This window comes from Natrix helvetica (assembly GCF_964273705.1).
Source record: "Natrix helvetica genome assembly, chromosome: 3".
NCBI classification, from domain to species: Eukaryota; Metazoa; Chordata; class Lepidosauria; order Squamata; family Natricidae; genus Natrix; species Natrix helvetica.
Window position 1 is genome coordinate 72,079,193 of NC_138549.1, and position 27,875 is coordinate 72,107,067.

General features: G+C 40.5%; 1 protein-coding gene across 1 annotated transcript in view; it reads right to left on the bottom strand.

Annotated features, from left to right (window-relative positions):
* BRINP3 (BMP/retinoic acid inducible neural specific 3) overlaps nucleotides 1–27,875 on the bottom strand; it is a 332,877-nt gene that overhangs the window by 122,833 nt on the left and 182,169 nt on the right. The window contains exon 3 of the mRNA XM_081949571.1: nucleotides 9,345–9,535. Within this exon, the coding sequence (XP_081805697.1) occupies nucleotides 9,345–9,535 (191 nt within the window). The remainder of the gene's footprint in view (nucleotides 1–9,344; nucleotides 9,536–27,875) is intronic.

Here is a 27,875-nt window from a genome sequence, read left to right on the forward strand (position 1 = left end):
CGGCTGGAGGGAGGGGGGTTTCCCCCCCCCTTGGACAAGCGGCTAGGAATAATTTTGCTCTCAGCCCCCGGGGAAGGAGGAGGGGGGAGAGCCAACGAATGAAGCCTCACCCAGGCTGAGATGATTTTCTTTTCAACTTAATTTTACTTTCTACTGTGATTTGTGGACTTTTGGAACTTTTTTAAAACTTTGTTATGCCTCTGTGCCCAAAACTGGCAGGGCAAGATGGCACACTTCCGTTGTCTTTATGAATTGTGAAACCTGACTCCACCTTTAAAATTCAGGCTTCCGGTCTTTGTCTCCGTGTCTCCCAGAGGAATCTCTTGTGGATTGGTATTTTTTGAACTTTCTAGGGGAAACCTTTCATCTATTGCCAGACTTATTAGAGATATTCTCTTCTGCCTGGTTCTTCTGCTCCCGGACCTCACCTGGCTACCCTTCTTTTCTAACTGTTTATCTTATATATGGACTGAACTTCTAATGTTATAAAGGATGGCATCCAAAAGACCACCTCCTGGGAAACCTGGCTTTGCCACGTCTGCTCCAACATCTGTAACATCCAGTCCAGCCACACAGTCAAAGATAACAGAACTGATGCAACCTAAGACTATAGAGATGGACTTTCAACAAATGCTTCAACAAATTTTACAGGGCCAGGAGGAAATCAAGAAACAGCTAAGGGAAATGAAAGATGAAATTAAAGAAAATCAAGTCCAAATTTATAAGAACTCACAGAGACTGGATCTTGTGGAAGGGGGGGTGGAGGAGGTGAGGGGGGGGATGGAAGCTGTGCAGAAAGGGAACAAAGATCTTGACATCCAACAGATGAAATTAGAATTTGAGAGAATGTCCTATTATCTTAGATTTCAAAATGTTATAGAAGAAGATGGGGAAAATATAAGGGACATCATGACAAACATTCTGGCTGACTACACACACAAAGAAAAACAACAGATGGGGTGGGATATAGATCTGGTTTATAGAGTGAACTCAGCTTATGCTAGAACACACAATGTACCCAGGGAGGTTCACATTAAATTCCTTAGAAAAACCACAAGAGATGAGATTCTGGGTGTACAAAGGGGGCAAGCATTGACATATCATGATATGGAGATAACCATTCTGAAGCAGATCCCTAAGAAGATTAGAGAAAAAAGAAAAAATTATTCACAATTAGCGAATAAATTATACCAGAAAGGGGTGTGGTTTAGATGGTTGATGCCTGAAGGTATGCTGATATTCTGGGAGGAGACAAGAATTAGAATCAATTCACCCATAGAGGCGCAGGCCTTTATGGAAAAAAATAAAACACTCCTAGAGAAACCACCAGACACCACAGCGGACACGCAGGACACGGGAGGGGCCAGAGCTCTGCCAGTGGAGGGAGATGGGGCAATAGCAAGAAGACTCAGATCACAAAAATAAACAAGAAAATCATATTATTATAAATTGACCGAAAGTGAAAATGGAATTATATTTGGATTTTATACTGTAATGTTTAATTTGATTGAATTTAATAATAGAACTAATATGCTGATTGTAATCAATTATATACTAATGCATTATATATAAATGTATATTATGGGTATGGAGGGAAGGGGGCCTCACACATTTTGCAACTGCCAAAATTTGTATACCTGTCCATTTACCCTTTTCCCTATAAATCTTGAAAAACCAATAAAATTTTATTACAAAAAAAAAAAATAAAAATTAATTCCTCTTTTTTAATCCATTCTTGTAACTGATGACAAGAGGTGTCCGACCCATCACAACTTTGAATATCTGAATCTCAGAGATTCAGTCATTCTTTAACGTAGTCCTCAAAATACTCCTTGCTTTAGGAGGGAGGGGCCGTGGCTCTGCCAGAAGACAGCGGGGAGGAAGCAATATTGAAAAGACTCAGGTCACAAAAATAAATACATTTGAAACATTATTGCAAGTTGATATAATGTAATTGCTGGAAGTGACACAAGAGATGATTGAACATATGGTTGATACAATGTAAAACAAAAAGCTGTTACTGTTTATCTTTTACTTTTTGGTTTTCTCTTTTGTAAAAGTTGTGAGATTTGGGGGGATTTCTAACTTTGGCACTATGTAACTGTCAAAAATTTTTGTATACCTACTTACTCTAATAAAATTCTTATAAAAAAATACTTCTTGCTTTGGAATAACTTTGTTTTGGTGGGAAAAACCAAGACAGAAAACTTTTTTTAAAGGCCTTTGTCAGATATCAAGAACCAGAAGAGGGCAAGAATGGGATCAGGAGAACACAGGATAACCCATTGCATCAGCGTGTTTCTTGCATCAAAATGTTTCCTCAAGAAATGCAAAACCTGCATTTCCGTGTTTCATGAGAAAATAAAAAATGACTCAACTACGATTTTGAATTGGCCATATAGTTCTCCCAAAAATGCCTTTCTGAATCATGCAGAAGAGTTGGTGGTATATTCTTCCAAAAAATGTTTCAATAGTTTTCAGTCCAACTTGAACAAAACACTTTTAGTAAAATTGTATGTGCAACAAACTTCATAGGCACAGCATTTCAGCCAGAGACTGCTTGTATAGCATTTCAAAATGGGCAATTTCTGGCACAACTTACTTGTTAGATCTGGGCAACAAGAGAACAGACTGCGGACACGAAGTGACTTAACAGCTCTTTATTAGTAGTAGTAGTGATCCAGCTTGCTCTGTGGCCGGAGGGTTCCCCTTTTATAGTACTCGGGTACGCCTCTCGACCAATCAGAGCGATACCTGTTTTCCGCTGTAGCAGCGGACCAGAGAGGAGACTTCCTTCGATATATGCTAATATCTAACACCCCTCCCCTCCTAGATGGAACGTTGCGGTTAGTAACATAGTCTTTTAGGTATGTTGGAGTTTGCCTTACTCGGGAGGAGCGTCGCAGTTCGGGTTGGTTAGAAGTGGTTGCAGGATCGAATGCTTTTTCTGCTTCGCGTTCGGGGGTTTTCGTGCCTTCATGGCTAGGGCGTTCCGGAGTCTACTCGGTTACGTTGCTTGGGGGTTGCTCTGCTTCGTGCTCGATCTCTTGTTCAGACCTGGGCTCGCAGGTGTCGTAGTTCTCTGCGTTGGGGCTCTCGAGTGGCTGACTTTGCGTTGGTAGGTAGCTCTCGTCCTCGGTTCGAAGGTCTGAGTGTGCTAGGCGACCCCGAAGTTGATCGATGTGCCTTTTCCAGTTCCGCCCATCTTCCAGTTCCAACAGATACGATCGTGGACCCGTGATGCCAATGACCTTTGCCGGCATCCACAATGTCCCCCCTGCATAGTTGTGGGCGTATACTGAATCCCCTATGCTAAAACTCCGAATTTTGCTTGTAGAGTCTGGGGGAGCTGTGGCAGAGTAATTTGGGTGAAGACGGTCCAGGTGAGACCGTAAACGGCGGCCCATGAGTAGTTCAGCGGGGCTCCTACCCGTCGTTGCGCTGGGGGTAATGTGTTGGATCAATAGGTAATGGTCAATGCGTGTTTGCCAATCACCTGGACCCATCCTAGCGAGGGCCTCTTTTGCGAATCGCACCATTCTCTCCGCCTGTCCATTTTATGCCAGATGGAATGGCGCGACGAGGGCATGCCGAATTCCCTGACCTGCTAGATATGTCTCAAATTGCATGGCCGTGAACTGGGGCCCGTTATCGGAGACCAGGAGGTCGGGCAGGCCATGAGTGGCGAAAAGTCACCGTAGAACCTTAATGACTGCCTCTGCCGTGGTTGAAGTCATTAGGACTACTTCTAGCCATTTCGAGTATGCATCCACAACTATAAGGAAGGTCTGACCTTGGAATGGCCCTGCGAAGTCGATGTGTATTCGCGACCAGGGTGATTTAGGTTTCTCCCATTCTGTGGCGGGCGCTTCCGGGGGTGCTGTTCTCGATTCCTGGCATGGGTCGCAAGTGGCCACCCACTCTTCTATTTCTTTGTCCATGTTTGGCCACCAAATGTAACTTCTTGCTAACGCCTTCATTCTAACAATCCCCGGATGACCCACATGTAAAGCATCTAATACATTCCTGCGCAAAGCATACGGAATAACAACTCGATCCCCCCACAATAAACAACCTTGTAACACTGAGAGTTCATCCCGTTTTGACCAAAACACTTTGAATTCCGGGCCCACGTTTCCCTTCGGCCACCCCCTCCAAACCCAAGTTTGAACTTGCTTTATTAAACTGTCCTTAGTAGAGAACCTTGCAACATCGTAGGAAGAAACCGGTCCTGAGTCCAAACAATCAATGAGCAGCACCGGTACTTCGGGAGTGGGGTCTGGCAAAAGGTCCAGTAGTGGGCAACGGCTGAGTGCGTCTGCGTGTCCTAGAGTGGAGCCCGGTCGATGAATCAATTTGTATGAGTACGCAGCCAGGAAAAGTCCACCTGGTCATGCGAGGAGAAAGGGAGACTGGAGTGGGGCGGTTTCCCGCCAAAAATCCCAACAGCGGTTTGTGATCTGTAATAAGTTCAAAATCGCGGCCGTAGAGGTATTCGTGGAAACGTTTTACTCCAGCTACAGCAGCTAGCGCTTCCCTGTCCATCTGGCTGTAATTCCTCTCGGCCGATGAAAGAGTCCTGGAGTAGAAGGCGATGGGTGCTTCTTTTCCGTCGGGCATCCGGTGGCTGAGGATTGCGCCGACTCCAAAAGGTGATGCGTCGCAGGTCAATACCAGCGGTAGTGTCTGGCTGTATTGGACTAACAGTGAGTCTGTGGTGAGCAGGCGCTTTACTCCGGCAAAAGCTGCAGCTTCGGATCGTCCCCATTTCCATGGTGTGTTCCTCTGGAGTAGACGGTGTAGTGGCTCAGCAACGGTCGCCTTCTGTCTCAGAAAAACGCTGTAGAAGTTAAGTAGTCTGAGGAAGGCCTGCAACTCGGTCTGATTTCGTGGTGTGGGGGCATCCTGGATCGCCTTAATTTTCTTTGAAGTGGGGTGTATTCCCTGACCATCGATTCTATAACCCAGGAATTCTACGCTAGGCACGTTAATTTGGCATTTTTCCTTTTTGAGGCGGAGACCCTTTTCTCTGATTCTGGCCAAAACAGTTCTGACTCTTTTATTTAATTGCTCCTCGTTTGCAGCGGACACCAAGATGTCGTCAAAATAGGGGACGACTCCCGGTATCCCTTGCAAAAGTCGTTCCATGACGCTCTGGAACAATCCTGGAGCAATACTAACACCGAATTGTAGCTGGTTGCATTTGAATGCTCCTCTATGCGTCACTATAGTTTGGGCCTCCGCTGTGGCTGTGGCGCTATCTACGGGCAGCTGCTGGTAAGCTTGTGCCATGTCTAATTTAGCAAATACCTTTCCTGGCCCCAACGAGTGCAATAAGTGCTGTACTACAGGCACAGGATATGCGCTTTGTTGTAGCGCGACATTAATTGTGCATTTATAGTCCGCGCAGATGCGGACTGATCCGTCTGGTTTGACTGGGGTCACGATGGGCGTTTCCCAGCGCGCGTGATCCACCGGCTCAAGGATTCCTTACTCCACTAACTTATCTATTTCCTTATCTATTTTTGGGCGGAGTGCAAAAGGCACCCGTCTCGGTTTAAGTCGGATTGGTGCCACTTTGGGGTCTAAATTGAATGAAATCGGTTTACCCACATACTTACCAAGACATGCTGAACACATCCTCGAACTCCTTAAAAATCTGCTCAGCGCTGCTGTTTTCCACGGCGTTGATTCCGGTGACTTCTAGCCCCAAGGATTCAAACCAATCCAGTCCTAGGAGGTTTTGTAATGGTGCGCTGGCGATGGTCACGGGCAGCTGGGCTACGATGTCCTTGAAGCGGATCTGGAACGTGCCTTGGCCTACGATGGGGACTCGGTTCCCTTGGTAGTCTCGTAGCAGGATGTCTGGAACACGTAGTTGGCTCTTTTTGAGGCTAGGGATAGCCTGTTTCATGGATGCCCATGAAATGATCGTCAGGGACGATCCTGTGTCAACTTCCAGCTCGCAAGGTGAGCCCTCCAAGAGGACTGTGACTTTCAGCATTTTTGGCCGCTTGGTGCGGACCTGACTTATTGTGGTGAGATATGTTCGCAACTCCTCTCTCTGGGTCAACTCTATCTCAGCATCTGAATCCTGAAAATACTCTCGTTGAGCATCTTGATAGAACGCTCTTTCAGCTCTTTGTGTGTGATCTCTCTGGGGATACGCTCGCTCAGCTCTTTGGGAATTTTCTCTCTGGGTAAACACTTGTGGATTTCTCTCTGGGCGCCCTTTATGATTTCGCCAAGCCCCTGGGTTGGGCTTCTGTTGGCGGTACATGGGTGGTTGCCTGGAGGCAGGGGCTTCGCTCCGGCACACTCGTGCGATGTGCCCCAGTTTGTCGCAGTGCGAACAAACAACTTTCCTGAACCGACAGGTAGACCGGGGGTGATTCCCTCCGCAGCTTGCGCAGGGCGGCAAACGGGATCCGGGTCTCCCCCCAGGTCTCACGTGACTGCTCCGCATCAGGTGACTTTCCTCGAGCTCGGGATCCCCGAAATCTGGAATGGTGTCCTCGTAGTGGACTCTGGTGTGTCTTGGCGCTGGCTGGCCTGTGTTGAATCCGCGTTGAATGGTCTCCGCTGATCTGTCTGCTGCTTCTGAAGCTCTTGCCTCGTCGAGTACAATCTGTAGGCTTAAATTGGTTTTGGCTAACAGCCGTTTTTGTAGGGAAATGTCTCTCAGCCCGCTAACGAGTCGATCCATAATCTGCTCATCCAGGTCTCTGAATCCACAATGTGTGGCTGCTTTTCGTAGGGCTGCAACCTACTGGTTGATAGATTCTCCCGCCTTCTGGTTCCTCGTGTTGAATGCTTGGCGGCAAACATGGCGGGAAGGTTTTGGCGCGTAATGAGTCTGTAGAGCCTGTTGCAACGCCGCCCATGATACTGCCTGTATTGGAGTAGGCGCGGTGAGGTCTCTGGCCGTGTTGAAGACTTCTTTTCCGCAGTAGCCGAGGAAGATGTTTTTCTTTCGGGCGTCGGTGATCCCCGTGTATTCGTTCGCTTCGAGAAAACACTCGAAACGAATCATGAAGGCTTCCCATTCGTCGTTCTCTGGGTCGAATGGAGCGGGGGGAGTGTGCATCGCCATCTTCTCTCATTTGAATTTGCCGCACTGTGGTGACCTGAGATGGCTGCCGGAATTTCTGCCGAATTCCTAGGCTGGATCAAATCCGGAGATTCTGGAGGTAGCGTTCTTCGTCCTATCTGTCTCTCAATCCCACCTTCGTCGCCAATGTTAGATCTGGGCAACGAGAGAACAGACTGCGGACACGAAGTGACTTAACAGCTCTTTATTAGTAGTAGTAGTGATCCAGCTTGCTCTGTGGCCGGAGGGTTCCCCTTTTATAGTACTCGGGTACGCCTCTCGACCAATCAGAGCGATACCTGTTTCCCGCTGTAGCAGCGGACCAGAGAGGAGACTTCCTCCGATATATGCTAATATCTAACATTACTCTTAGCCTGAAACTGAAAAACGTACCGTGTTTTTATCAGTATTTTATAAATTTTGTACAATTGAACTGTCAATCGTGGCACAATGGGCACACACACTGTAAATATAGTGGAATGCTTTCATTTTTCATCCATTTGGTACTTTGCTACAAAAAAAATGGATGAAACTTAAAATGTTGTAATCTTAAATGACGAAAGGAAGTTACATCTAGAAAGGACTTCTATAAAATCAATACTGTGGTGAAATGCATGTTGCTTCCAAAACAGGATGAAGGGACTGTCATTTTCTCCACATACAGTTGAGATGTTGCCTGCAGAAAATGAATCAAAGATGAGTAGTTTTTTTTTTAATAAGGTTGTTTGCCAAGTTGGGCAGCAAAAGGCTATTCAATCTCAGTAATTATCTTTCATATAAACACTCACCAAAGTATAAAATGCTTTTTGTCTCCATTGTCACTTTGAGGGGGAATAGCTGCCCACATAAACAATTTTGAGCACCAATGATCTTTCCTGCTGCATAATTCCACCAAATTTTCTCAAACGTCTATCAGTCCTTGGTTACTGAAATATAAAAGATATCCTACCCCCAAAATAGATGGCATTCTCTATTCCTGAACTGCAAATCTAGTTTGCAGATTTGAAAAATAAATCATGTCCATCAGAAGTTTCAGATCTATGTTAGCTCTCCAAGAATACTTCTGCTTTGTCTGGAGTGAGTTAATTTTACTAGCTCTCATCCAAACTGTAATTATTTCAGGTGCTGGCACAATATTTCTATGATTCCACTGAACTTCACAAGAATGACCCTGAACCTGAGAAACAAAGTGATAAATCATTTATCATATCCTTAAATGACCTCACTCAGCAATGTCATATAAATCAAAAAGAGAAATAGATCCTGCAGCTCATCAGAGCATTATGATAATATTTCCAGTGCAACCTTCTGAAATGGAAATATGGAAATATGGAAAAAAATATGGAGCGCAGCATCTCCAAAGCAAACCTTGGATCCCAAAATCAGTGGAAAAAAAAGGAAAAAAACCTCCAAGGAAGTTATCAGGTAATATTGCCTCCTCCTCTTGACACAACAATCATCAATCACTTTATATCAAACCAGGAACAGAAAACAGATTAGAATACATCAAAATAATCAGTGTGGAAACAATCATATATTTGGCTTCCAGCAGACAGAGAAACACTCTCTTTGTGACCTGCTGTGCAATGACAATAAAGGACCGTCTCAAGTCACATTGGCCTTTCTTCTCCCTCCCTCCCTTCCCCCGCCTCCTCCTTCTAAGACATTCATTGTAAAATACTGCTAAGTTAAAAAGTAGGATTTAAAATCTATACTTTTTACTCCCATATAAGTGTGCATTTAGCTGAAGTTTGGTGAACATATTTAATGTATCTCTTGTATTTGCTCTGGTTTGCAATTTCTAATCCTACCAACAAATTCTCTTCCCCACTAAGCATCATTTTCATCAATCTTCATCATCAATCTTCATCATCATCTTGACTTTTATTTAAAATAAAAAAGACATATAATCCTGTCAGAGTTTTGATGTCTTTTTTTTTTTAAATGAACACCCCACCCCACTTTCTTTATTAGCAGAGATTTTCAGCCTAAAATTGCAGATAACTCCTCTGATGAGAGAATAACTTTATGGAATTTGGGAAATTATGTTCCAGAGTCACAGAAAATAATCAATTAGAAGCAGATACCCTGAACCATGGCTACACAAAATGTTTAACTGCAGATAAAGAAGCCTGAGCTATATTTGCTAACTGCAGATTGGCAAAACACCAGATAATGAGGACTAGCGGTATGTTTCTAGTAAAGTTTCAGTATCTGAGCTGAAAGTGCAACTAGTCAATGAAAATGATCTTACCTCCCAGGGTAGCTGACAGCAGGAAGTGGGTCCCATACTTCTTGATAAGGTTTTCAGTGATCTGTTGAAGAGTCGGCCTACGTCCTAGTAGCCTTACATTTCGGAAAAATTCAGGGGCAAGAGGCAACGGGGAGCCAAGAAAATTCTTTCTCTCAACAGCTAAGTTGTTTACCTTCCAACGGCCAAATTCCCTAGAAGGAAATAAAAATCATTTTAAAAATGCACAGTCCAGTTTTTCTCCTTCACATGGTATACTGAGGAGGTTCGTCTGTGATACTCTATCAAACACTAAATTTCAATAAAATTTAATCAAAATTTTCAATTTAAAAAAATGATGTCATTTTGAATTGCTCAATCATAAGACATAGTAAGAATTAAAATTCATATTACTCAGCGGGGGGAGATACTAAACTATCTACTCCTGCATTAGCCTCTTACAACAATCAACAAATAAATTGGAGGGAGACATAATTCTTATGAGAGAAAAGCACAGGCTTTTTTAAAAAAAATAAAGCAGTTTTTTTTCCATGTCATATAGTGCTACTGTCACTAACAAGCTGATTTAGTTTCCCAGACTAAATTACTTGCATTCTGTTCAAATGATTGATTAGTATGCCTTTTATTTGTGTTATGTTTGCAAAACAAAGCTTTTCATGTCAATTTTTCCTTTCATGTCAAATTTCTGCCATGTGATTAAAAGTGGACTGAAACTTCATTGCTCATTAAATTCCCTAATTTTTGCTTTTCGGCAGAGCAACTTGTGAAATCCATTGAACTGCAATTGCTTTAACTTTCCTTCCATAACACTGAAGGGTAGCTATATCTAATTAGCTACAGAGTAGTGTGGCCTCATTTCAATATAACATGTGATCGCTGACTATAGAGAGGAGCAATGGAGGGCAAGGGACGAAATATGTTTTATAATTTTGTGAGGCAAATTCTGTCCCTTACATTAGTTGTACGTGATGTTGTAATGCAAATACAGACGGGCAGAGTTTATAGCACAATCTTATACTGTACATTTTAATATTATGCCATTATCATGATTAGAAACGGATACCTGTCCGGGATTGGGAGTATACACTATAACCACATATTAAGAGAAGAGGAAATACAGAAGAACATTGCTGCCTGGGCAAGTATGGAGATCTCACAAAGGAAAGAGAATGACTCTTGCCCATATCATATATAATAGTTTATTCTGTTTGTATGACCAAGCCACTCCAACATACTGTTTTGTATTGTCCAGTCTTATTTGTATTTAATGCACATTTTTTCAGCCCAAATTTATTCTTGATCTTAGCTCTTTTGCCACACATTTCTTAAACAACTCATTCAGTTTAATTTTATAGTCCTCTGACTTTTATTTCCATATACAAAGCAAGCACAAACATAAACAGTAATTTTCATTTCATTTGATACATATTCATTCTTTGCAACACATTGTATGAACTTTTTTTTAGCATTTGTTTGACTTTAAATTTCTTCATCTGTTTACCCATCTTAAGTGAATTTTTTGTCAAGAAGTCCAAACTCCACTTGGCCTCCCCCACTTTTTTTTCATTTTCCTTATCAAACAAACTGCCTTGGTCTTTGATACAGGTCCCCCTGAGCTCCAGTTTTGCTTGCAGAGAGCAGCAGGAGAGTGAAATCGGAGTTCGGGAGCCGTTTTCACTGGCAAAGCGCTCAGGCCACCACAGATGCCCCTGACACAAGTGACAATGCTCACTCTGGCCACACCCATCCTGGCCCCCAAGGTCAAACATGACCCTGATGCAGCCCTCAATAAAATTGAGCTTGAAACTCATGATGTAGAACATTCCATACTTCAAGCCTATTCACTTTATTCCATACTTTTTTCTAAATTAAAAAAAAAAAACTTACAGTACAGAAAACTTACTATTCCTTTTGACATTAACACATTGTAGGATGACTTGCTGATCAGTAAAAATTGAACAATGTACCACCTACCCAGCTTAAAGCCAGACTACATTTCTCAAATTTTGCTCATTTTCGCCGCTTCTTCCCTTTCATCAGAATTTAGCCAAACATCTGCACAGGCATTTTTAACAATAACTCCACATCCCCAAAACTCATCTTGCTGTCCCTTTTTTGTCTTCTTTTGTACAAGGGAACAATAATATCATTATTCCAGTTATCAAACATGTTAAATAAATTGTATGACCACTTCACAAGCAAACTATAGTCAGAATTTAATATTCCTCCTAATAGTTAGTCTACCTATATCAGCAGTCTCACCCTTTTCCAACATACTCACAGCAGTTAATGCTTGCTTTTCATCATATATTCTGGAATTGTAACACTGATATTAATTTAAATTCCATTCTTTGACCTATCAGTAATATTCCCATTTAAATCTCTAGTCTATTCCATGTTTCCCTATGGTTTCATTCAGAATCATTTCATCATTTCTATTGTTTAATTTCACTGACTCCACTGGAGCCTCCTTGTTTAATTTCCTTCGCCTACTTTCAAAAGCTTTTGTAAAACTTTTAATCACTATTGCTCACTATTTTTCGTTAAATCTTAACTCTTGCCTGATCTTTTTGACTGTATTCTTTGCAATTGTCATTATCTTTCTTATTTTTAACATATATTTTTTCTCCTTAGTTATAGCCTCTTTTACCTCATTACACTAAACATACTTGCTCTTAACATAACTCTATACATTTCTGCATCATCATTTTTCATTATTTTTAGGAGAGCCTTTCCCCTGTTTTACATTCACCTTCCATTAGCAGCTTAATTTATCTTATAAGACTTTCAACTCACACTGTCTCTTTCTGCAGTTGCTTTATACTCATTTTTGACTCCACCACCATAACCACTGCCTGCCTTTTGTGTACCCTTAACACTATCAAGAAATAATGTGTCCTGCATTCACAATTACAGCTTCACTCATCAGCTTTGTATTACTCAGTATAATTCTCTTAATGTTTATTGTAAACAGTTTATTCACTCATGCTTTTTTTCTTTAAAAAATATTCCCTAATTTAAATAATGTGTCCAAAATCTGGGACTCATGACTCCTGAGAGAATGCAGTTTGGGAAAGCTGTGGCTGCTTCAGAGTTTACTACTCTGAAGTTACTACTAGTTGCTGAAAACCAACTGATTTTTTTAAAGATAAGTACTGGTTAGAATGCAGTACTGCAACCTCACTCACCGCATACTTAGGAGTTTGATTCTGAATGACTCAAGGTTGCCTTCCATCCTTTGAAGGTCAGTAAAATTACCTCAGATTGTTGGGGGTCATATGCTGACTCTGTAAACTGCTTACAGAAGGCCAAAAAGCACTATGAAGGAGTATATCAGTCTAAGTGCTACTTATATTGCTATAAGAAAGTGTAAGAATTTTGCTGATTTAATTTATTTACAACTTCTCAACACTGCTAAACTCAGTGCTGCCACTTGTGTGCTGGACCCGTGTCCCTCTTGGTTAGTTTCGGCTTCCCGGGAAGTGACACGAGGCTGGCTCCAGGCGATTACCAACACTTCATTGAGAAAGGGGTTCTTTCCCACCGCCTTGAAGGAGGCGGTGGTGACGCCCCTCCTCAAGAAGCCTTCCCTGGACCCAGCTACTTTAGCCAACTATCGTCCGGTCTCCAACCTTCGCTTTGTAGCGAAGGTTGTTGAGAGTATGGTAGCACGTCAGCTTCCCCAGTACCTGGATGAAGCTGTCTACCTGGATCCATTTCAGTCGGGTTTCAGGCCCGGGTACAGCACGGAGACGGCACTGGTCACGTTGGTCAATGATCTCTGGCGGGCCCGGGACAGGGGTTGTTCCTCTGTCCTGGTCCTATTAGACCTCTCGGCGGCTTTCAATACCATCGACCATGGTATCCTACTGCGACAACTCGGGGGGGTGGGAGTGGGGGGCACCGTTTTACGGTGGTTCTCCTCCTACCTGTCAGATCGGTCGCAGTTTGTGTTGACTGGAGGGCAGAGATTGACCCCCAGGCGCGTCACTTGTGGGGTGCCCCAGGGGTCGGTTCTCTCACCCCTCCTGTTCAACATATACATGAAACTGCTGGGCGAGATCATCCGTGGTTTTGGGGTACGGTATCATCAATATGCTGATGATACCCAACTTTTCATCTCTACCCCAAACCACCCAAATGATGCCCTCGACGTGATGTCCCGATGCCTGGAGGCTGTGCGGATCTGGATGGGGAGGAACAGACTCAAGCTCAATCCCTCCAAGACTGAGTGGCTGTGGTTCCCGGCATCCTGATTTGTACATCTTGTTCCATCTTTGATGATAGGGGGAGAAATTTTAGCCCCCTCAGAGAAGGCTCACAATCTAGGAGTCCTCCTGGATACGCGGCTTAGTTTAGAAGAACACCTGACGGCTGTGACCAGGGGGGCCTTTTACCAGGTTCGCCTGGTACTCCAGTTGCGCCCCTTCCTGGATCTGGCTGTGCACAGTCACTCATGCCCTCGTCCTTTCTCGCCTGGACTACTGCAATGCTCTCTACATGGGGCTGCCCTTGAAGAGCACCCGGAGGCTTCAGCTGGTCCAGAATGCGGCCGCGCGGGTTGTCATGGGGGTACCTAGGTGCTCCCATGTCACACCCCTTTTAGGCGGCCTGCACTGGTTGCCGGTTGTTTTCCGGGTGCGATTCAAGGTATTAATTATGACCTTTAAAGTGCTCCATGGCTTAGGCCTAGGGTACCTGCGAGACCACCTACTGCCACCAGTAGCCTCCCACCGTCCAGTACGATCCCACAGAGTTGGCCTCCTCAGGGTGCCGTTGGCCAAGCAGTGTCGGCTGGTGACCCCCAGGGGGAGCGCCTTCCCTCTGGAATGAGCTGTCCCCGGAGCTCCGCATAATCCCTGACCTCCGGTCCTTCCGACGCGCCCTAAAAAGTTGGCTTTTCCAGCAAGCCGGCCTGGCCTGTTAATGTTAATGTTAATTTTAATTTATTTTAAATGTACTGTTTCTTTTTTTAAAATAATAATTGATTTGGTCTTTTTGGAATTGGGTTTAATCTTTTTTTAACTTTTGTGATGTGTGTTTTTAATGTTGTACGCCGCCCTGAGTCCTTTGGAGAAGGGCGGCATATAAATCCAAATAAACCTTAAACCTTAAACCTTAAACTAAGTTCATCCATTTCTCCTAAACAGGATAAAAAACACAAATTAAAATGAAATCAAATCTGGGAGAAAATGAATGGTGTTTCGCTCAGGCACCAAATTTCTTAAATTCTTAAAAGTTTTCTAATAGGCTGCATATATTTAATAGAACATTTACTACATGATCTTCCCAATACTCTAAATACTTACCATACTGAAGGTGTCTAATGCAGATAGATGGCAATTTCATTTGTTCAGTCCATTTTATATAAGGACATCCCAAAATTTGAACAATTATTTATTAGTGAAATTAAAAAAAAATGAGAGTAAAAATAATCAGAAATAGGAAGAAGTAAAACCAAAAGAAATATTTCATCTTCTTCTAATAAATATAGTTTATTAGGTGCGATCATATATATTCTGATAGATCTTAAAATTCAGCTCCCAATGAAAGACTAAAACAATGGAATATATTAAGAAATTAGTTAAATGGGAAATAAACATGGATCCATCCCAAAATTTTACAATTTTATGGAAACAAATACATCTTTATAGACTTTTGCTTTGAAAAAAACAAAAAGGGCTAGTCTCAGCTATTTATCGTTAAGTTTATATGTGCTGTAAGTGGGAACAAAGGGTCATAATGAGGAATATGTATGGAAATATACAGGTCTTGTTTTATTTTAAAAAAAAATAGTCAAAAGACTAAAGGGAGCGTGCAATTCTTTTCCATAATGAAAAAAATGCATTCTAAATTAAAACCATGATTTTCTATTTTAACACCAATACTGTAATATTTATGGGAAAGAAAAGCTGCATACATTTTTAGTATTTAAAGTAAACTTTAGAATTTAAACATCTCAGAACAAAATTAGCTATTAGGAGTTTACGGGTATTTTTGGTCACACCATTCACACAACCTGGTTAAAAGGGCCAACATGTTACATGAATGTTATTAACAAATTAGCATCGGGGTTAGATATCAGTTTTAATCCAAAACAATTCTGGTCGTTTGTGGTTAAACTAATCTCTCTAGTCATGCAAACACTGAACAAAGAGACAACAGAGATTAACATTTCCTTCTGGCTATTAACACAGAAACTAATACTATTTAGTGCTAATGCTAACCCAGAAAAACAGGATTTCTCTAGAGACTTCTCTCATTGATCTTTCACTACCACTCCTATGGTAGATAGGAGTGGGAACAAGTCTATCCAAATTCTTGTCTTGCAATGTCTCCAACTGTCTTTGGGTTTCTACTGATCTTTTAAAAAATGTATACCTTTTTTTAAAGAAAAGCAGAAATTGAAGCCCTCCTTTTGCTATGGCTGACTGCTCCATGTTCTTCCAGATTTTCTGGAATGGCTCACAGGGGCAAATGTTTTCTCTTTACTATCAAATTAGGTTAGCCATGTATTCAAACACAGCCAATATATTTAATCTGATCCTAAATGGTCTCCTTGAACTCCAATAAACATTGGGGCTGCTTTGATTGTGACTAGTTGATTGTAATATATTTTTCTATTAGCAGGAAAAAATGGAAGTAAAAGAAAAGAAAATCAACACTTTTTTGCAAAGCAATAACCATGAACATTTCAAGACCAACCAAACTGTTTATTTTGTCATGACATTTAGTACTTTATCTCACTATGAGGTCATATAAACTGGCATTCATAAAGGTGGCTCCACTTTTTAAGATTTGGACCTTTTTGCTATTTGCAGAATCCATCCATTAGTGTGCTGATTGTATCATGTCAGCTCATAGATCACAACAGTTGTGAAATCTGGCTCACATTCAGGAACACCAAAGATCATGAAAACTAAGTCAACTGAAAATATCAAGAGAACAGTTCATACATTAGATTGCTAAAGCAAATTCTTAATGATGCAATATTTACATATTATAAAAGTTGTAATGGTACGTGAGAATGACCTTGGGGAACAAGGGGAAGAGATGCTGTCCAGAGAACAATCGGATTAATGGGGGTGAACTTGCAGCTGCAGTAAAAAGAGATGGTGAGAGATTTTCACTTTCAGATGTGCAAGATTCTGTTAATGTAGCCTTACAATAAAGTAGAATTAGTTCATCTTATGTTTCCTGCCTGGTTGAAAGGGGGGGAAAATCCATTCACTTAAACGACCAGTTAAAATATTATTTTAACATTATTATTCTTCCCACAACCACATAAGCCACTGATCACAGACCACTTTTGAAGACAAACTCAAATTTTAAACATGTTGTGGTAAATGTACCTAGGCACAGACACTGATACATAGACATAAACACTATTTCTATCGAAGATAAGTGTAAGGAGATTCAGGATTTATAGAGCAAACAATGAATTTACGCTAAGCATATTTAACGTACAGGATTTCTTCCCAATAGTCATAATGATGATTCTCAATTCAAATGGGAACGAATCAATTTATTATAGAAGAGGGCAATCAGTCACTGGTAGAGTATATCATATACAGGTAGTCCTCAATTTATGACCGCAGTTGACCCCAATATTTATGGTGCTAAGTGAGAAATTTGTTAAATGAATTTTGCCCCGTTTTGGGACTTTTCTCACCACATTTGTTAAGTGAATCACTGCACTTGTTAAATTAGTAGCCCAATTAAGTGAATTTGGTTTAATTGTCAGAAGGTTGCAAAAGGTGATCACATGACCTGGAACACTGCTACTGTCATAAATGTGAGTCAATTGTCAAGCATCCCAATGTAAATCATGTGAGCATGGGAATGCTGCAACAGTAATAAGTGTAAAAAGTCACTTTTTTGAGTGCTGTTGTAACTTTGAGAGCTCACTAAGCAAATTGTTGCACTACCCATATAGTGTATCAATCATCAGTACACGGAGAACTATAGAGAAAAAAAATCTAACGTTCTGATGAGATTTACTTGCCATAACCCATCAGGAATCTTCATGCTGTTAGGTACCAGTGGGCGAGATCTGAACCAGTTAACTCCTTTTCCATGTATATAGCTTTGGCCCTTGAACACAGCCACGAGAAAAAATTCATACAATGGGATAAGCTATACAGCAGGGTGCACATTCTTGGAGACCAAGATAAATATTTATCATTTGAGTGCTATGCAATTTCAAAATAAAAATGAGTGAGACTAGAACAAGTCTATATGAGATGACAATCTTTGGCCGTTTCTAGGATTAGGGATGACATATTTGCTATGGAAATTTAGGTTGGGTACTTCTGCTTGCTTTTACACTTTTATTGAAGCCTAGTCTCATCAATAAACAAACAAACAAAGAATCAGGATCAAACTGGAAATACAAATATTGAACAGGGTTAAATGATAAAATGGATTGTTATACTGAAATTAATAGATGTAAGTCTGAAATAAAAATGTATAATACAGATCAAGATTTCAGGTCAACTTAAAGAAAGAAATATTCGGGTTTTAAATGAAGAAAAAAAGTGTTTTCTTCCTGCCAACCATTTTTCAGAACATTGTAAATGATGCACAGTTATTTAAGTATATAGATATGAGGTGTTTTGGAGTGAAAACTCATTTGACAGTGACATAACGCTACAGCTGTGCTATTAAATATCCTTATGTAGTTTATTTTAAATGTTTGAAATATTTTCCTGCTGTTACTGAGATCTCACTATACACGTAAGTCCTAGACAAAGTTTTTGTTGTGTAGGACAAGGAAGGAAAAGGAGAATTGTACAAGAGTTAACCTAATTATTGAAAATTGTTATGTGTGTTCTAGCTGGCACATAGACATTTCATTAATTGGGATGCTTTATCTGGATCATGTTACATTTGCATGTTTATATTTCATTTCCAGCCGAGACTGGGTCAAAATGGAACAGCTATCGTCAGAACAAATCCTCCTTGCCTTTAATATTGAAAAACATCTTGTCAATAGCCATCTGTTTAAAGAGGCATAGTTCTTTGTTAACTGCTTAGGTTTACTTCTTTGATAGGGCATAGAAGCAACTGTTAGAGTTTAGTTTATTGATTAGCCCATAGGCCATATTAAAGTGCAGACTTCCAAACACAAATTATTACTAAAATCCTATAAAAAACAATTTCAGTTGGAATAAAATACAATTTAAAATGAAATTGGAATAAAATACAACAATTTAATATATGGATATTAATTATATTTATATAAATTATATTTAAGTATCACCGCTACAATCTACCTCAATCATTCCCAGATATGGCAATCTCAACCAAACCATTTTGCTCAAGTATTGTGCCATATTAAATGTTGTTTTCAAATTCTGGCCACACATATGGTAAATTGTTTTAATATGGGGCTCTCAATGGGTCATTCATTTAGTATATAAACCAAGGTACCTGTCCCTCACCCTCTTATACAGGAAACAATCAAATAGGATGTGAGTGACATCTTCTGCTTCTGCTGCTCCACAAATGCAGAGATGAACCCTAGAAACAACTACAATAAATATAATTTCCACTCATGCTACGCAATCCAAGACTGTCATTATACTCTTAGGTCCCCACAAACCATGATTTAATAGAACTTTTTCAAACAGATTAAAATTTATTATTAGTGAAATTATTATTATAATTATTATATAATAATTGTTATATTTATTATAATTAACTTTTTCATACCACTTGATTCCAACCAGCTCATGTTACTGTGTTTCTAGAAGAAACACAGTAAAATGGTTATCAATAGCAAGAATCCCTGCCTCTTAGCTTTGGAGGTTTGGGGATGGAGGAGGGGGCAGGAGAAGGGATTAGGAGAGGGCATGCTAACATTACATATGATTGAAATGGCATGTTACATAAAAGAACTTGTGATCCTCATGTAAGATTGGGAGGAAAAAGATTCATTGAATGTTTTTCTTCAGAATTTTAGATCTTCCACTATATTTGTTTTTCCCAGGGTTCTATTACTTCCACTTGTCTTCATTACTGGCCCACCCAGCATGAGCTCTCCTCTCTGATTTGTTTTAGGTCCTCTCATTCTTAAAATGTTGTTACTGTTATTTCCATGTTTTTGCAAATCTTGGAGTTTCCTGTCAATTTTTTCTTGGGTGTACTGGACTGACTAATAAATGTAAAAGATTTCGCTATGCTTCAGATGCTCCAGATGATAGAAAAAACAAAGATCATGTCAACCATACACTATACTGTATGTGTGTGTGGCATATGAATAGCAATAAATAACACTGTGCATAACTTCAGTGGGCTGTCTCCTTTTTATTCCTGTAGATAATTCAAACATAAAGTAATGCAGTTTCTGTCCACAAATAGACAGATGATTCTATTGTGGGAAGATTAAGACACTTAGGCAATTAGCAGTGCTAAGCCTCATTAGGAATAGCCTCATTATGTCTGTAAAGTGATATTAATGCTAACAAGTATCAATATTAATCAACAGCAATTCTGAGAGATTTAGGGCAGATATTGTCTGAAAAATCACTTCACTACATGCCAATAAAGACTAGATAGTTCTCACTAGGGTTATACAAAATATACAGAAGGAAGAACTTGTACCCCCTTAGGGTTATACAAAATATACAGAAGGAAGAACTTGTACCCCCTTTCCTTCAAAGGTACATCTATGTATGCCATCATAATCATTAGTGGTGGTCATCATCATCAAATCATCATCATCATCATCATCATCATCATCATCATCATCATCATCATCATCATCTGTATTTCAATGTAATCAATAAGGCAGCTGGTGGGGGATCTTAGCCAGACTGGAGTAAAAGAGGTTGCTTTAAATATAAAATAATAGTGATGGAGCAGCAGAGACACAGGAGACTCAATTAAGGCTGTGCAATTGAGAATAGAATAGTTATTGGGAAAGGAAACATGTGGCACTCTTTGGGTATCTACATCTTAAAGTTGGTTGGGTTTTGTTTAATGGATATTTCCCCAACCATAAAGGATAGGCACAAAGAGCTTGTGTGATGAGGCACATCTAATGATGAAACTGGTTGCCTGTGGTATACTTGTCTTTAGGAAGCCTTGAACAGTATTTTTTTAAAAAAAAGGAAAATATTGAACTTCTTCTCTGATCGTTCTGTGGAGGACTACAAGAAAGAAGGAGAAAATATCCCATGAGGTTGTTACTGAAGAGTTAATAAAATCTGAACCTGTTGGTTTAAATCAGGGGTGGCGGCCCACAGGTCGGATGCATTACGCATGGGCCATGCCTACCCTGGTCCTGCAAAGGCAAAAACCATCACAATGTCATGTGACATCATGTCACATGATCAGGTTTGACACCCATGGTCAGCAAAAGTGAGCTCTGAGGGAAACTCTGAGCTCAGGTTTCCCTCCCAGCTGAGCTTTTGGAACCAGAGAGAGAGTCAGTTTTCATTTTTCGACTGGATTAGCAGACAAGAAATCCAACTCAGTCTGGAGATGAATTGAAAAATCAAAAGGAAATAACCTCACGAGTGGTTACGAATAAAGATTTTTTAAGGTACATTATGGATTGCTCTGAATTGGTTCTTTTTATCATTGTGAATTTGCATATCTATTCTAAAAGATTAGCGGAACATCAAGGCCTACAGATGTCTTGATATTTTTCTTTTCCCTTTCTCACATTCAATTTTCCATTAGCGCCTTAATTTTAATCTACGTAATAAATAACTGATATATTTTCACTTGTCTCATTCTAGAACAGGAAATCCCAGAGATAAGGTCAGATCTATCCTTAGAGGCCAAACCCTTGACTCTTTCAAAAAGCCTTTGAATGAATGAGCATGGACCAATTTCTGTTGAAGTAGCACCAGGTGATTGTTAAATATTAAGCTGAGTTTGTCGTTCAGAAAGGTTGGCAGTTTGGCAGTTCGAATCCCTAGCGCTGCATAATGGAGTGAGCTCCCATTACTTGTCCCAGCTTCTGCCAACCTAGCAGTTTGAAAGCATGTAAAAATGCAAGTAGAAAAATAGGGACCATCTTTGGTGGGAAGGTAACAGCATTCTGTGCGCCTTTGGTGTTTAGTCATGCCGGCCACATGACCACGGAGATTTGTGGAGTGCTGGCTCTTCGGCTTTGAAACAGAGATGAGCACTGCTCCCTAGAGTTGGAAATGACTAACACATATGTGCGAGGGGAACATTTACCTTTACCTATGGCTTACAGGCTGGATTTTGATTATTTATGTTGGTTAGTGATAATGTGATTTACCAGTACACATCCTATCAGCCTAATAGTTACAAAGGGACCAGTAGGTTAAGAAGACAGATGGCTTTCCATTTTCCTGCTCCTGAGTAAAGATGCAGATAGGAATTTCCTTTGTAAACAGTGGATGATCACCAAAAACGAGTGGAATCATTGGAATGCAAAAGGAGGAATTGTGAAGGGTGACCTCTACAGAGTGCTACATGTAATGACATCTGTATGGTATAGAGATATTGTTTGTTTCTTGAGAGGTAGATTCATTTTACTCTTCGTAAAATTCCCTACCTATTTTGGCATACAAGGCCTTCCAAACACTTCTAAAATTATTAACATCTTTCTTTAATATGCAGATTTTGTGCCACTTTAGACAAGATGGCAATGGGACCTTTGATTAAGCATCCACCTACTGGAACTAGCTGATTTAACAATTACCATATTATTGTATTATTATTTAACAAAATGTGTCCCATATTCACTGTTATTTTAATAATTAATACTCCTGAAGCTCTATGGTTCTAAAAAAGATCAGTGTGATCGTCACTCCTGGATCTGTCAAAAATAAATAAATTAATATCACTGATTACTAATGCTGAAGCACTTGAATGTGCTGGATATGCAATGTATTATTTTGTAATAGTTTCACTTCCATCACCTTGGGCACTATAAGAAATTGTCCTTAAGAGAATTCTACGTGGACTTTTGGAAATTGTCCTGGAAAGTCGCATAAGGTTTTACCTCATCTCTCTTATTAGTTAATATCATATGAATTTTCTGTGAAGGCTCATATGAGAGTATGCCATCCATATGGTGGATGCAACTGTACTTTATTTTCTTTTTAAGTTCAGAATTGGACATATTTTAGCCACAACCTGTTTCTGAGAATGAACAGAAACAGACTCTAAACAAAATATAATGGCTGCTAATTCTGGGAGTTGAAATGTATGCCTGAACTGGGTAATTTATATTTCTTCTTAAATATAGGATTCAGTGTTCTCAAATTGTCTTGTACTTAACATTAATGCAGGTATTACATCAGTGGAAAGGAGTGGTTTTTATCAGCTAATAAAGCTAATAGCAGAATACCATGTTTCCCCGAAAATACGACAGGGTCTTATTTTCTTTTTACTTACAAAATCTGGCCTGGGCCTTATTATAGGGGAGGGCTTATTGTTTTAAGGTTGCCGGGTGGCTGCTCCCTGCGAACTGGCTCCCAAAGAGCTGGGCACAGCCTCAGGGGCAAAGCAGCCATGAGGTGACCAAGCTCACGAGTAACCACCCGGCAAACCCCCTCTCCAGCCGGGCAGAGCACCATTCACTGACCTAGGGGGTATCCCACGTGGAGCTCTGCCCGCTCCCCAGCTCCCGCAGCTTGGCACATTCAAGATACCACCTAGCTCAGTGCAAGGAGCTCTGCCCGGCTGGAGAAGGGAGTTGCGTGAGCGCCTGTTCCGCCCCCAGCAGGCATGCCTCCTAGCCTTAACATGTCCGGGCCCAGCTCTCCCTGCAGCCACCGCCCTCCGAGCATAACGTCTTCTCTGGTTCCAAACTCCCAAACTTGACTACTGAGTCTTCCAGCAGCGGCCGCTCTAGGAGTGCACTCTGTGGTTGTGGGCTGGCTGCTGGAAGACTCTTTGTCTGGAAGACTCTCTTACAGAGAGTTCCAGCAGCCAGCCCACAACCATAGAGCACACTCCAAGAGAGGCCACTGCTGGAAGACTCAGCAGCAGAGTTTTGGAGTTTGTAACCAGAGAAGACATTATGCTCGGAGTGTGGTGGTGGCGGCTGCGGCTGCAGGGAGAGCTGGGCCTGGACATGTTGAGGCAAGGGAGCAGCTGCCCAGCAACTCCCCCCTCTGGCCAGGCAGAACGCCACTCCCCAACCTTCGTTTTTCCCGAAGGCTCCAAGCAATTTGAGCGCCTTTCTCTCCCCCCCTTGGCTCCTGTGGCTTGGCGCCTTCAGGATACTGCTATGTCAATTAGCGGTGCTCTGCCTGGCCAGAGGGGGGGATTGTCCAGGAGGTTTATTTTCAGGGGTGGGCTTATATTTTTGCCCACACAAAAAATGTGGCAAGGCTTTAGTTTCAGGACAGGTCGTATTTTCGGGGAAACACGGTACTTGGCAACAGTGATGTGTGTATGGTAATCAGATGGTTAAATTATATATATCCATAGTTTGTAGGTCAGCCTGGGAAATGATGCACAACTGATCTAGAACACATATGGATTAATTATAATACATCCAAAGAATATTGCATCATGAACATACTGAAACAGCTATCCAGATTAGCAGTTGCTTTCTTGATTCAGTTTAATTAGTATAAGACTTTATATAGCTTGGCTAGATTTCTTGTAGGACTGCATACACCAGCCAACATTCTTAGAGCTTCAGTGAGTCACCTTTTATATTCACTGCCACAGATATACTTAATATACTAGCTAATTATGTTCTATTTTATGTCGCATTGATTAGACTATGGTTTGAAATTGTAACTAAGTCTCTTCATTTTTTTTTTTGTAATGTAGGAGGGCTATTTGTCCATCCACCCACCCACCCATCCATCCCCACCTAGGAAGCTAAGAAGGTTGTGGAAATTTCTTGTTCAGTTTAGATATTTCATTGCATATGGCTATCCTCATTGTCCACTTACTAATAAAAGTAAGTGGCCTAGAGATTTTTAAAATAATGAAATGAAATTGGAATTAAACTGAACATTAGTGAGCTACAGATTTTTTAATTGGCTGACAATTTACTTGGACAAATTTATATTCAAGCTACAAATGGAATTTATTCTGAAAGAAACAACCAGGTAAAATAAAGAGCACAAGTTTAATCCAAGGGATTTTTTTTTTTTTACAAAAGAGCTCTTCATGCAAAATGCAACCTACGCAGTCAACGAAATATATGGTCCATTCCCAGAGAAGTGATTGGTTAATTTAATTACAATGCCATGAAGTTTGCTATTGATTGGGGAAGGTGGAGGGCTTCAAGAGAATTAATTGCATTTGATAATGGCTTCAGAATAAAATGGGTTTTGGAGGTAATCAACAACCGTAACATAGAGCAATATATATTTCATGAAAAGTATTTTGTAAGGTGGAAGGCACTCTGGATAAGGAATGAAAAAAAAAACCCTAATGATCCCTATTTAGTGAAGCACAGCATTCTAATAATACTTGCTATTAAATGAAGGAGACATTATATTTCCAGCAAACCTGCCAATACTGTAAAGCATATGTTGTAACACTTAGCAATTTCTGACTACTGTTTAATGTATGCAGCAGGATTAACCTCTCTAGCCTATATGTTTGTTGTAGGAACAGGACTGCAAAGAGTCTCCTCATCCATCAGGGCTGTCTCTTCCACTCCATTTGGAGGCTCTATAATTGAGTAGCCTCTTCATAACCTATAGAACACACAGTATTTTAACTGAGGATGTTGTTCAGAGCTAATCTTACAAAGCATCTCACATCTGTGCTCCCTGGCTTTTCATTATCTATGAGACAGAGGGAAGAATGAACTTTGTTGCACGAAGCTATACTTCTTGTGTGTTAATGGTTCAAAGATTCTGCTATTTGCCCAGTCCACAATTGCTCTGAACATAGTTGTCTTGTGAACAAGCAGGACATTCCTAATACATATCCCTTATCTCATACAACATCAACAGCCACAAATAAAGAGTTGTTCTTGATCATGTCCAGTCAGATTACCCTAGCTTTCCCCTCTTTTTATAGGTAGAAATAAGGCTTGGCTTTTAAGAACAAGGTAGTAGAACCCAAGGAGGGGTCTTTCTGAGTAATCTAAGAATTGAACCTAGTAATTTATTTGAATAAAGTAAATTATTCACCACCACCACAAAAGCTGGAGAAAGTTTACATAAGTGAAGAATTTTTTCTTTCGACAATTTATTTCTAGGGTTAGGGTTAAGGACATTGGGTCATCCAGCCTTATACTTTATCATTTCATTTTACCAGACTGAACCATGAAAAAGTATAGATTAAAATATACAAATATAGGAGGAAAAAAAGAGAAGTCAACAGATCTGCCACCAAGACATCAGAGGTTTTCTCCTAAAATTCACAAATTTAATTTTATGCCAAAAGTTACCATTGAACATATTCTTACTTACATATTTTAGAAATATATCAAATTACAGTTGTCTAAATATATTTTTATTTTAAATGTATATCAAACTGGGAAATATAATATTTCAGCAGTGTGGTAATAATTTCAAATTCATCCATTTGCAAAATCTAAAGTTAGAGCAGGTCAATTAATATTAAAATTTATGGGCAGTTAATTTCTCCAGGATGCTAAATCTACTATATAGCCCAGCCATTCTGTTCTGCTATATGTTAAATTTTAGTACCACATTCTAAAATAATTTTAGTTCGCTAGTCTTATGTTTAACTAGACCACTGTGTGTGTGTTTGTGTGTAGATATACATATATAGTTTCCCAGAAGGAAAAAAGGAAATAGCCACCTGCTGTTACCAATAGCAGAAGACATTTTCCCCTGCTGTGCATCTGTTGTTTTATAAGGCATTCCTGATTCAATCACTATTGGTTTCACTATTGGCTTTTCTATAATTTAAGTGTTCCTTGTAACTCAAAAATGATGTGCAATTCTGACAGGAGCCAAACAGTGACAAATACCTCCCTTGTTCTGACATAAATGATAGCAGCAGTAAAAAGGAAGTGAGTGAAGGAACATGAATATTTTGCTTCATGAAGCAAACGTGCCAGCATGCCTGCTTCTACTTTGCTGATGCTAACATGCCCCTTCTCAGTTGTCTAGCCATAGCACTGACAACAACAGCCTCGGAAGCAATTGTCAGGAATTCATGGCAGAATGGCTCTGCAAAACGACTGATGGCGACAGCACTTCAGTAAGATAACACGGCATATTATTTGGGCTTGACATTTGCTAAAATGGTTCTCCCTAACTCTGGCCAAAAGTACTAGCCTTGGATGAATAGAAGCACAAAAGGTGGCAGATGTAAAGTCTGAACACACGCTTCCTGAATTCTAAATCCTTGGTTTATAAGACATAGATTTTGTGATGGAACAGCCTCCATGACACTTACAACATCCACCTCTTATTTTTTCTTAAATCAGATTATTCCACGGAGCTCAGGACAAAGCGTCTGTTTGATAAATAGATTGCTCTTGGCACAAGATTTGTATGCACTTCCATCTAAGCATTCTTCTGAGTAGTCCATTAAAAAAAATATATCATGACAATAACAAAAATCTGTTGAAATAAGGTTAGGTTGTTCTAAAATTACAAAACCATGTATAAAATAGCAAATATGCAAATAACGCAAATAGAAGCAGCCCCATAATGTCATTTATACCCAAAATGTATAATGGAAAAGAACTGTTTTTACTGCCTTCTTGAGAGCGGGAATGTTGGGATTAGCTAATTTTGGAGAGATAAACTGCCAGCAGATCAGATCTCCTTTTGGACATTGGTTCCCCTTGCATCACATAAAGGGAGAGAAGGTAGAGTCTGAAACACTCTTTCCTAGTTTGAAGTCACAGAAATAACAGATCGAGTTCAAAAAGGTGGGCCTGACTTTCTTTAAAATGTGGTGGTTTTGTTTTCAATTGCCAAAGTTACACCCAATGACATTAAGTATCCATGTAAGCAAGTATTGAAATACTACTTGTTTGATTTTACAAGCTGGATATCAGGATATCCTGTGGTGTACAGCAGCAGTCCACAACCTTTTCTGGATCCAGTGGCAAAGGAGGTGATGCACAAACCGCTTGCACAAATGAAGCTTCTTGTGCTTGCCTGCCATTTGCGTGGGCCAATTACCAATGGGCTCTGGCCCAATAGCAGTCCATGGACTGGGGGTTGGAGACCTCTCCTGTACAGGAGTAGTCCTATACAATTGTAACACTATCCGAATCAAATATCCATATAGTATCAGTCAGTGACGTGCGGTGAGGTTTATGGCTGGTGAGGCACTGACACAGTGGTGGGTTTCAATTGTTTTTAGACTTGTGGACTTCAACTCCCAGAATTCCACAGCCAGGCATGCTCAGTTCCAATTAAAAGCAACAGCATTTGTTTTTCTCCTTTGCGAAAGAAGATTCTTCTTTCTTTTTCTTTTTCTTCTCCCTTACCCTCCTTCCTCCCTCTCTCCCTCCCTCCCTCCCCCCTCTCTCAAACACACACACACACAGAGAGAGAGAGAAGTTGGATTGGACTATCTTTCCTACCCCCTTCCTTCTCTCTCACTCTCTCTCTCTCTCAAACACACACACACACACAC